Here is a 12,247-nt window from a genome sequence, read left to right as displayed (position 1 = left end):
TGGGGCCTGGGTCATCTCTTATCTGGGCCACCGTCTCTGAGAGTTCTGGAATCCAGCCCTGCATCTCCACTGTTCACTAACCACATGCTTAAATTTAGCCAAATTCCAAAACCCTTACAAGAAACAGCACATCTTCACGCTGTGTTAGCAGAACAGTGAGTGGGTACAGACCTGCTATGTTACTGTCAAAACTGTGACAAACTTCTTTTAGGCGAAACTAGAAAAAACACAGTTTTTCCAAGGGTGAAACATACTTTTTGACAGGATGTATCAGGTCCGATGTAATTTTCCTGGATTGTCTCTACTTAAGGTGCAATTTCAGGAGCACCAGAGAAAAACAGATTAAGAGTGGTTTACATTTTTCTTTTCCAGAAACAGAAAGCCAAGGGTATCACACTAATTGATTCAAATTCTACTTTGCTAAAATACATATAAGCCTTGACATGCAAATCCTCTGTAGTTTCAATGAGGCTGTAAACTGTATCACTGAAGTTACTCTGAGAGAATATTTCCTTACCTTTAGTGTTTCATTGAATTCTGGATTGGTGCCTGTTCTGATTCTGGTCTTGCGCTTATTATTTCTAGACTTGTCAGGAAGAAGGTATGACTTGACATAACTGTAGATGGTAAAAAAATAAAGAAGTGAAAATAATTCTTGGGAAACATCTACTTTGCAAGAAATGCTCGGGGACATCAGTGAATAAAAGAGGCAAAGGGAATAGGCTAGTGAGTATAAGAGACAGAACCAAAGGGAATGTTGTCTACATAACAGGACACCTTGAAATATAACTCTGGACCTTCAATAAGAGAGAAGCAGTAAAGTCGAGTGGTAAAGGGTGTGGGCTCTGGAGTCAAGCCAGCTGGGTTTGAATCACTCCAGGCCTCACTGGTTTCGGTGAACTCAAGAGCTTACGTATGGCATTGTGAAGATAAAATTAGCTGAGACGTACAAGAAGCTGACATATTATACTACTCAATAAATGTAATCTATTATTATGATCAATGGTCTCACAAAATATGGGGTTATTTTCCTCTCCACTCAGATGTCACGACTTCTGATGGGTAGAGTCAATGGCCATGGATGGATGAAGAAAAATGGTGCAAAGAGGAAATGAAAAATAACAACCTGAAATCACAACAGCAATTCTACCCAATACCTTGCCTTGAGCGGTCCCAGGAGTCTCTTGGAGCGAAGCATCATGGCAGACTCAGAAATGTACAGATTGAAATGGAAAGGATGCTACCAGAGTCCTGAAGCACATCTTCAGGATGGGCTTTAGATGATCCCTTTCCATGCTAGTCTAAATGATGGTATTGGTCCTGAAGCTCTCTGATATTTAGCTGAGGAGGTAAGTGGACCAATCTGTACTCAGAATCCATCTGTTTGTCTAATTTGGAAACAGCTTTGCTGAGTTGTTTACTGAACCTAGGTCATCTTTATGTAGAGAAAAGGTGAACAGCAGGTCTGAGACTGCTCTCCTTAGAAATGCCTGCTTACAAGTTCGGCTCTTGGCTGGCATGTGGGAACCTGGATTTCAGGAGGATTCTCGTCATTCCCAGAACAGATATAAGTGGCTCACTGTGACTAAAATATTTGTGGAAATAATATGGCTTCTGCTGAACCCCTGCTTTCCTTCTGGGAGACTGGGAATTTGTTGTTATATGCCCAGGTTAGTCTCTCAATGAGCTTCCCTGGTAGACAACACTTCACATGTGTTGGCACAATTCGTTGCTGGAGGACTTAAGCACCTTAAGCACATCCCATGTGACTCCACTGAGAAAGGATACTTGGAAGCCTAAGCCTGGATTCTTTAGAACTTTGCCACATATGCCTTTTCCCTTTGCTGATTATGTGTGGAGACCTGTGAGTCCTCCTAGTGAATCATCAAACCTGGCAGTGGTCCTGGGAAGGCATGGCATATCTCTGTACCTAGCTTCTTTCCAATGTGCTATACTCATCCTTGCCCTCCTGGGCTCGTCCCTGAAATCCTGAGAGCTTCAAAATTGCCCTCTCAAGTTGTTCAATTGGGTGAACAGCTTGGTAATTTTCTCTGGAGTGTTTCCCAGAACAAAAATTAACAGGATGCTCTTATACATCCTGGGGTGTGCCAATGTGTCAGCCCTCTATCTCAAAGAGCTGCCTCTGTGTGAACTGCAAATCTGTCAGTCCTGAGTCACACTGAGTAATAGCTTTTTAAAAATCTGGGAGTTCCCTGGTCATCTAGTGGTTAGGACTTGGTGCTTTCACTGCCGTGGCCCAGGTTCAATCCCAGGTCGGGGAACTGAGATCCCACAAGCCGTGCAGTGCTGGAATGGAATGGAATGGAATGGAATGGAATAGAATGGAATGGAATGGAACGGAATGGAATGGAATAGAATGGAATAGAATAGAATACAATACAATACAATAAAGTAAAATAGAATAGAATAAAATAAAATAGAATAGAAATAAAATAAAATAAAAAAGTACAAATCAGGTAACCACAAATGCAACCATTATACATGCACATCAAAGAATATTTAGAAGTTTGGCACAGGAAGAAAGTGACGATCAACCTTCTGAATCTAGAGGAATGCTAAGACGCTTCTGAAAAAGAAACACACATGTGACAAACACACATACTCACATATGCAGTGACCGAAATAGTCTGAGGAATATGGTATATGCTTACGCATCTGTCCTCTGTTTCTTTTCATCTCCTATGGCCAGATTTCTGCAATTCTTGACAAAAATGTAGAGCCCGCCAGTTTTGTAGCAGTAGCTGATGTGGAGAAGGATTTCCCCGCTGACCTTCACGTTGCCATAGTCTCCTGTTTCACTGTAAACACTCATCATGCTGTTCAGGCTGGTCTGAAATAAGCAAGATGAAGAGAGGCATCTAGTGTTATGCTAGTGATCTCTTCACAGAGGTTACCTCCCTTCATTCAGTTACAGTTCCCATTGTCTATAACGAGCAGGGAAGTTTAGGGTGAAAGGAAGAAAGCAAAAATCGCTTGTCTTTCTGGTATTGTATAAAATCCAAGCCTGAAAAAGGACAAGAGCTAGGACCATTAGTAAGGAAGTCAGGAAACTTGCTGAGAGGGGAAGCATTACTGTCTTCTCGGGTTAGTGAATACCCTGTGTTTATTCACTGCTTCTAATGAATACAGGGTCACTGAGGCATTTCCCATCATATCTCTTCTCCTCATCCCTGCAGCATTCTCCTTTTTCACTGGTAGACTCAAGGTCAGTCTACTTCAAGGTCTAGAATGCATTGACCAGGACAAAGAAAAACTCATTTCCTATTTCTGTGCTAGCATAAGCCACAAGCCTCTGTCTCTGACATCTACCTAGAGTACCCCATCAGTCTCTGGGAAGCCAGAACTCTAACGGAGCAAGACCCTATGGGGCCTTCCCAGGACAGACCCGCCCCCATATCCTCTGCTATAGCTCCTCTCTGAAGCACCCGGATAAGAGTATCAGATGCACACTTCCTGAGTTGTTTTACAGATGCTAAAACTCCCACCAAATTGGAAGACATTAACTACTTGATGACCATGAACACGTGGCCCCCAGACCTTCTGGAGCCTAAAGACTGCACACCATCAACCACTCAGAGAACTGTGCCCAAGCTGATCACACACCCTGCAACCCCCGGCCCTCACCTGCCTTTAAAAATGCTTTGCTGAAACCCCTTGGGGAGTTCTGGGGTTTACAGAGCACCAACCGCCTGTCCTCCTTATATTGGTGCTCTTACAATCTACACTGTACTTTCCTTCACCACAATCTGGTGTCAGCAGATTGCCTTGACCGTGCCCAGGCGAGCAGACCCAAGTTCGGTTCAGTAACAAAACTGCATCTTTAACAAGGGCATGCCAGGAGAACGTCACATGCCCATAGCTGTCAGGCTCCCCCCTGAGCAGCCGTACAGCCACATGGGTAGTAATAAGACCATGGCTTTGTACGCATCTATAAAATAGCAACCCACAAAACAGAACACTGAAGAAGAAAATAACACAGCAACCAATAAATAAAATTAAAATGTAAAAAGAAACTCTATCCAAATGTACCAGAATGAATGAAGTTTCTGATGACACACTAATAGCAAGAGACATGTTTTAAATTAAATGTAACAAAATTATCCTGTAGACCAGCAGCACAAACTCTATGTCTTAGCAACACGACTGTCACAAAAGGCCACCTGGAAGGCTTTCAGGAGTGACCCAGGAGTTTCAAAAGCCTGTCTGTGAACCACTGGGAAGGACTATGGTGAGTGCCAAGAGAGTTTAGACTTCCTACTTTTTATACTTTTTTGTTTATACATAAAACAAAAGTCATTACCTTCCTCCAATTGCTCAGAGTAGAGACTGATCAAAAAACAGGAAGTGGGTGATGTGGCTAGTATCTATTCCAAGCTTAAGTCAAGGGCAAGGGCAAACCAAGGATTCCATAATTATGTGGGGATTAAAACTGAAAGAAAGCCAGTGAGTGACCTACTTCATCTTTTTTATTCATAAAACAAAACATCAAAATTTTCATGATAGCAAGTGTCTTTGAGCAGTGCTTTGCAAACTTCAATTGCATATAGGTTGGGACTTCCCTGATGGTCCAGTGGGTAAGACTCCACGCTCCCAATGCAGGGGGCCTGGGTTCGATCCCTAGTCAGGGATCTAGATCCCGCATGCGTGCCGCAACTAAGAGTCCACATGCTGCAGCTAAAGATCCCACTTGCCACAACTAAGACCCGGTGCAGCCAAAATGAATAAATATATATTTTTTTAATTGCATACAGGTCACCTGGGGATCTCGTTAAAATGACGATTCTGATCTATTCAGTCCCGGGGGGGTCTGAGATTCTGCTTTTCTAACAAACTCCTAGGTCCACAGTTCCCAAACTGTGTGTCTCGGCATCCCAAAGCAGCAGAGCCAACTCACAGGGGCAAAGCAGGATATTTTAAAATTTCAAGGGAAACACAGCGACGGCTACCAGACACCATGCAAACTACGAACAGTGGTTCACAGTATTAACATTAAATTCCACCTTATTCTTTTCAATGAAGTCCTATCTACGTGAAGCTGAGTTTGGGGCAGTTGCTATGACAAAAAGCAAGTATTGCACAAAAATCAACGGGGAACAGGAAATGAAAATGATGCTACCCAATCAGATTCCAAGATCTGACAAGTCACGTAGTGCCCATCAGGCACGCACATCCCATCAGGGGCTATTTAAGACTGGAATAAAAATATTATTTTTCTTTCAAGTTATGTATATTATTTTTTCAAACGGCTACTAAGTTGTTAGGACCCCAGTACTTATTAAATTTGTTTTTCAAGCTAACTACTTAATAAATGGGCTAGTCAGGTATTACTTTGGGCCTAGGAGTGCTACGAAATTATCACTGAGACACTAGGGGCTCTGTGAGCTGACAGCGTTTTCTAGTCTCTGTCCCAGGTGATACAATACTGCTGGTCCACGGACCATGCATTGAGCTTCAAGCACTTCAAGAATAAGCCTCAACCCCCTCATGTTACATATAAGTAAAGTCTCGCTCACAGAAATTGTTGGCAGTGCCAAGAGACTGTGACATAAAATTCGTATTTTATGGCAAGATAAGAAAAATTTAAACATAAAAAATCTTCTTTACCCTTTGGCCTCCTCTCTCCCCACACTGTACATTGTGTATCTGTATTATGCATCGACCAGACCTCCCCCATTGGCAGAAATAACTGCTCAACCACAGAAAGCAACGTTCTCCTAGCATCAATAAGAAACTCAGTAAAAGATAACATTCCTTCTTGCTCTTGTAAGGGGGCATGATGACACTTAGATCTGAATTGTATACATTGTCAATAATACATCATTTAATGGACAGCCCTCTGTCTCAAAAAACTTAGGTAACTGTGCTTTGAGTTCACAAGGGTGGAACAGTTCTTGGAGCTTTTGGAGATGCTGTTTCTGGGTTATAATCCCCAACTGGGCTCCAATAAAATTTCCCATTTCTTTCTTAGACCGACTGATTAATTTTTTTGTTGACAACATAAAGCCAAGATTTCGAGATTATTAGTCTGAGGACCTCTCCACCGTACCTCACTGCCTCCTTGTATCACTGACTCGTATCTACACCACATTCCTTTGTTGCCACTTCTTCAAAGAGGGTCCTCTGTAAGCACGACATCCATATATAGAAAAGACAGTTTAAGAACCCACAACTGCTGACGCTTGGGAGAAACTGAAGAAGTTACAGAAATTTTACTACTAACCAAACTTTACGCTCTTAACCAAGCCAATGCTGTGAGTTAAAGAGAGATGTTTACTCTAAAGGCGGCTTGTTCGTGGTAAATCATTTTAGACCATGTATCTTTTCACTGTTCCTCAGATTCTAATGTTTAACAAATGTTCTTTCTTTGGAATACCTGGATTCCGATCATGTTATTTACCTTTAAAAGAGAACCTCTGGTTAACTGTATACAAGCCAGAAAGAGATAAATGCTGGAAAAATTGCCTACCTAATTAGAGTCCCTGTACCATGAACTTTGTGAAGTGTGGTTGGAAAAAAGGAAAAGCATGAACACTCACAGTGTCTGAGTCAGCGTCAGGCACACTTAGGTAGGTCCACTTCCTGTCAGAGCCTGCTTGAGAATTCTTTAAGGAAGCCACCCAAAGGTCAAAAGAAAGAAGGGTATTAGAGCAACAGACAGAAATCAGAGAAGCAAAGACAAGACTTGTAGGCATATAGATGGGTATAAGGACACGGGAGCTCCTAAAGCTCTCTCAAAGAAGGGTTCAACCACCAAAGTAAGAAGGGATTTTATTCCGCAGGCAGTGGAAAGCTATGGACTTGATGTGTGAGTAGGAGAGAAACCTACTTGGGTACATGTTTTAGGAAAGTGACTGGCGGTAGAGTGGAGGATAGTTGGGGAGTTGAGAGAATGGTGGCAGGGAAATTTAACAGCTGAGAACTGAGATAATTCATAGGCTTCCGCTGATGAGACCCTGAACTAGGGAGTGATAGGTTTTAAAACATGGGTGAGGGGCTTCCCTGGTGGCGCAGTGGTTGAGAGTCTGCCTGCCGATGCAGGGGACACGGGTTCGTGCCCCGGTCCGGGAAGATCCCATATGCCGCAGAGCGGCTGGGCCCGACAGCCATGGCCGCTGAGCCTGTGCGTCCGGAGCCTGTGCTCTGCAATGGGAGAGGCCACAGCAGTGAGAGGCCCGCGTACCGCAAAAAAAAAAAAAAAACAACCTGGGTGAGGAGAGGTTTTTAAAGTAGGAGAGGGAAGGAATCAGAAGCCTTAGGAAAAGCCACCACAAAATTTGAGTGAAAACTACTCTGTGGACAAAGAGCAAGCAGGAGACTATAATGACTTTTAAATCACTATCACGCGCTTTTGAAGAACATTATTCTCTCCTTTGGAAATGCACAGAAAATCACCGGAGGAAGACTCTTCCAGTGCATGCTAGAGAATTGCTTACGGCTGACAGGCCGCTTGCTAGACTGTGGGTGTTTGCAGAAAACCGAGAGGACGCTAAGTCATCAATGCCTTCTTCTGTCTCTTCCAAGTAGTCCTAAGGAAGGATGGGAAAAAATATCAGTGGTTTGGTTTATTTCTTTCCTAGAAAGTCTTTTCACTTAAAAAACCACTTTCTTAAATACTTGAAAAATCAGATACAAATATCTAGAAATCACCCCATTCCTACGTTTTTCTCTTTTGCCTTCCACTCTGATGGTACCTGAACTGCACCATCAGAGGATTGGGGTCTCCTTCCTAGGGATGCTTGCCTTACGGAAAGAATACGAAATTTGGAATCACACAGACCTCGGCGTTCAATAACTACCTCCCTGCTCACTAAAATGATTCACTTTGAGCAATGTACTTAAAGTTATTTTTTAATTTAAAAAATTGGGGCACATTTGTGTGTGTGTATATATACCGTCAAAATGGGGAAATGTATCCTGAAAATCTCTCCAATAGAATAAACTATTTTAGATACTAGATTCTTGTCCAAAATCCCAGATTCTACTTTTCTTCCCCCACTGTTTTTTTCCTGGTTATTTAAGTAATACATTTTTATAGCAAAAAGTTTAAGCAATGTAGATAAATTTCAAGTAATATAAAAAACATATATCTCCACTAACATTAATGATCAAACTTAAAAAATTTTTGATGGTATGGGTAGGATACACACACACACACACACACACACACACACACACACACACACACACACAATGGATTATATCATGCATACTTTTTTTTTTTAAATCATGGACACTTTTTTTTTTGCTTCTCCTCTCTTCCCTGGCACTCCTCTCACCCCCACATGTGAAACTAATATTTTGCATCCTGTTGGAATTACATTCTCTTTTATTTGATGCTCCATATAAGTGAGGTCACGTGGTATTCGTCTTTCTGACTTATTTCACTTAGCATAACGCCCTAGAGGTTCATCCATGTCGTTGCGAATGGCAGGATTTTTCTTTTTTGTAGCTGAATAGTATTCCACTGTATACATATACCACCACTTCTTTACTCATTCATCTATTTACTGATGGACACTTAGGTTGTTTCCATGTTTTGGCTATTGTAAATAATACTGCAATGAACATGGGGGTGCAGATATCTTTACAAGTTAGTGTTTTCATTTTCTTCAGATAAATACTCAGAGGTAGAATTTCTGGAGCATATGGTAGTTCAAAATTTTGCAAATTTTTTGAGGAACCTCCATACTGATTTCCATAGTGGCTGCACCAATTTACATTCCCACCAACAGTGCACAAGGGTTCCCTTTCCTCCACATCCACACTAACACTTGTTATCGCCAATCCTTCTTTTTTGAATTTTATCTTATTTATATTTTTTATACAGCAGGTTAATAGTTATCTATTTTATACATATTAGTGTATATATGTCAATCCCCATCTCCCAATTCATCCCACCACCACCCCACCCACCTGTTACCTTTTCTAAATTATTCTTTGGCTGTTTTTGTATGTTAGTTGTGAAGACTAATAGGAAGAAATTATTGTATATCCTCACTTCACTCTCAACTCATCCTCACCTCAAAGTGGACAGGTTTGGAACAAGATTGTGCCCTTTCTTCATGATCATTAGACTCTCCCGCACCCAACTTACCAAGTCTTTGTCTGAAGTCCCAGGGACAGACTTGCTTCTTAGGCTTACAGTATCCTCTAAGTCTTCTGTAAATGACCCATTCAAATCTAACTCAGATCGACTCCGGTCTGGAGGAAGGAAAAGGAAAGATGTGAATCATCTTGTTTTGTTAGAAGGGTTCGCTTTTCATTGTGAATGTTTCATCGTTATTCCAATTCTTTCTCGGCATAGGGCATAGACAGTGTCATGAAAGCAACAGAGTCAGTAACTCCGTGCTGTTTATGCTAACATACTTCCATTTTTTTTTCATACTTCCATTTTTTAACAGTATTTTGAAATTTCCTTGGACTGACTTACCAACACTGATGTGTTCATTTCTCCTTTGAGCATAGGAGGGCAAATGCTCTACTATAAAATACTAATGTTTTAAGCTGCTTAAGGTTTCTGCTTTGCTCATACACTTTGGAAAACTCTCACAGGATGGGACCTTAAGCTTACCAAAAAAATAAAACATTAACCATTCTTTATTTAAATATTTAGAGAATCTACTGTGTTTCCATATCTGACATAAAATGCAATGAAATGATACAGCAAGTTCCCTTCACACAAAAAGGGAGTGGCTGTAGGGAAACTGAGAGGAAGTTCTATTTCTTTAGGCACCAGAACATTCTTTCATGAGCAGAATTTCTTGCTTTTAAAAATATAAAGAACAATGCAAAACTCAGTAATGCTGTGGATAGCTTACCAAGACACAGTTTATTTCCATAAAACAGTTCTATGTCAAAGCACTGCTGAGATAGAATAGTGGCTTATAAATGAGAAAGACTGAAGACAGCAAGAGAGCAATTAAGTTTGAAATGATAAATGACACAGAACTGCTTAGCATAGCACCTGACACAGAGTATGTACTCCAAACACAGGAGCTATTGAGTAGAAGTAGTAGAAATGCACTCTATGAGGTTGGCTACTTTAAAATTTTTCATTTAACGGGTGAACCGATTTTCTAGTCCTGAACAAAATGCAACAATAAGCATAAACATTTAGACAACCCTTCAGAGCTACCTGGCTGGGAGAGGCTCTCCAACTCAGCACAGAGAATCCAGCCTTGGGCTTTAGGTAAATATCATCAAGTAAGTGGCAATTTCTTTCTGTTGAGGATTTTGTCATGATTTCAAATCTACACGTGGGACACAAACTTCCTAATTATGACATGTTTCTCTAAAGAGTTTCCTTATTTGTAGGTAACAAAATCGCAACATAAATAATCTCTGCTTCACAGGGTTGTTGTGATACTGAAGTGAAATGATACTTTTGAAGGTGTCATACAAATGAAAAGGGTTATTAATAATCCCTTAACGTTGCTTGCAAAGAACTCTATTTAAACCATGGAATAATGATTAATCTGTCAAGATACAGGGCACTTCTGACGCCCATATCAATGGAACTATCATCGTCTTGAACTCTGGGCATGTGTCTTTATCTTTCGTATCAAATGGCCCAGCTCTATTTCCTGCACTCCTCTACTGACATTTGGTATAGCTCGGACACCTGGCAGTGATGACTGTATACTGTATACTCCCGCCAAATCCAAGATTCATGGATTTTGCATGGAATGCAAGAGGCTTTTCAGCAGTTCTTATGGAGTGGGCCTCCCTCCATGAATGATTATTTTCTAAGGCATGAAACATCCATTTAATGCCACACAAGGGAGTCAACTCCACCCAATTTATTCCTGTTTACAACACAGTAGTCATGTGGCAAATACCCACCTGAGGAGAGGGAGGCCGTGGACACTGCTATGGAAGGTGCGCCGGAAGTTTTTCGGTGATGACTCTTTGTGTGATCCTCGGAGGTGCTTTCAGTGGCAGCCAAATCCATGGAATTTTCAAAACCGTGCTCCTTCTCACAGAGTAGAAATGAAAAAAAAAAAACCCAAACCCGTTAGATTGACTGTAACTGACTTCCAAATCCTTCCATATAAATATATACCAGTATAACCGCATCTATGTCTATTACTCTTCAGGAGGAGCAAGCTGATATCTGGAGTCCATATAACACTAAAACTTACTATCAATAATTACTCTCTAAAATATATACTAAGAGGTTTGCTAACTAGCACAAAAGGTGTTTGAAATAATTATTCATTGACAAAATGAGTGAGTGTTTTAACATATGGTTAGCAGGAAAGTTGGTATTAATACAAGTACCTCCAAACTTAAACGAACTATGTATAAGAATCTGGCAAGCTTCATAGCCTCAGAGTAGTGCTCGGGGTTAGAACTCTGTTTGGTCCCACATTTGTCCTCACGGTCAACACGTTCTCTCCTCAACCACCCCTTCCTTCCAGCACCCCTCACTTAACAGAAGACCATGCCACCTTTCTCATCTAGTAAGCTGGATGATCAGAACATGGTCGCTTACGTCATTATGGGAATGAAATTTCATGCAAGGCACTTACTAAAGTTCATAAAAGGATAAAGAATGGGGACTTCCCCAGCTTACAGGACTAGGTGACTTATTTTATTTTTTTTGGAACCTGCTTGCTAATACACGCTTGTGCACGTGACAGAATTCAGACACTTACTTTCATTATAAAGGAAAATTCTGTCCCGACTTTGCCTGTGCCCACAGGGGCTTCACAACTGCATCATTCCAAATTTGACTTGAGTTTTGAAAAACTAATTTTGGGCTTCTGAGAACTGGGCTGAGGTTAAGTTTCCATGAAAATGATACCACGGTGTGATAATGATCGAACCTAAGAGAGACTCTTTCGTCCCCCCTTCAAAAGTCCTACAGAAAGGCACTCCCTTCTTGTTGCCCTAACTTTACCCCATACCTTAGACACTGAGGAGATGTTAATGAACTCATTCGGGAAAGATGGAACACTCACTTCCTTAGCATGCAAATCTATGCAGCTTCAATATAGACTGGTTTTGATCTTTGAGTATCCTCCAACACATACTACCTGTAGCAGGAGGAATCTGGCTCCTAACTTTTCTAATTGCTACAGACCACTAAGGTTTATCAAAAGACTGTGATGGAGGTCAAAAGGATAGGTCCGTTTTCAACACCTCTTCAAAAGTTGGTCACACATGGATTTCTCCAAAGAAGCGAGACCAACTTGCAATTACGTTGACAGCAAATTTTCAAACT

At 41.2% G+C, this 12,247-nt stretch overlaps 1 protein-coding gene across 1 annotated transcript in view; it reads right to left on the bottom strand.

The window, feature by feature from the left end:
* SYTL5 (synaptotagmin like 5) overlaps nt 1-12,247 on the bottom strand; it is a 234,584-nt gene that overhangs the window by 45,751 nt on the left and 176,586 nt on the right. Inside the window, exons 8-12 of the mRNA XM_079909888.1 lie at nt 10,864-10,993; nt 9,116-9,222; nt 7,455-7,547; nt 2,673-2,851; nt 518-617 (exon numbers count right to left, since the gene is read on the bottom strand). Coding sequence (XP_079766014.1) covers nt 518-617; nt 2,673-2,851; nt 7,455-7,547; nt 9,116-9,222; nt 10,864-10,993 — 609 coding nt within the window. The remainder of the gene's footprint in view (nt 1-517; nt 618-2,672; nt 2,852-7,454; nt 7,548-9,115; nt 9,223-10,863; nt 10,994-12,247) is intronic.

Source organism: Stenella coeruleoalba, assembly GCF_951394435.1.
Source record: "Stenella coeruleoalba genome assembly, chromosome: X".
NCBI classification, from domain to species: Eukaryota; Metazoa; Chordata; class Mammalia; order Artiodactyla; family Delphinidae; genus Stenella; species Stenella coeruleoalba.
Note: the sequence above shows the minus strand (reverse complement) of the source record. Positions and strands in the feature narration are given on the sequence as shown.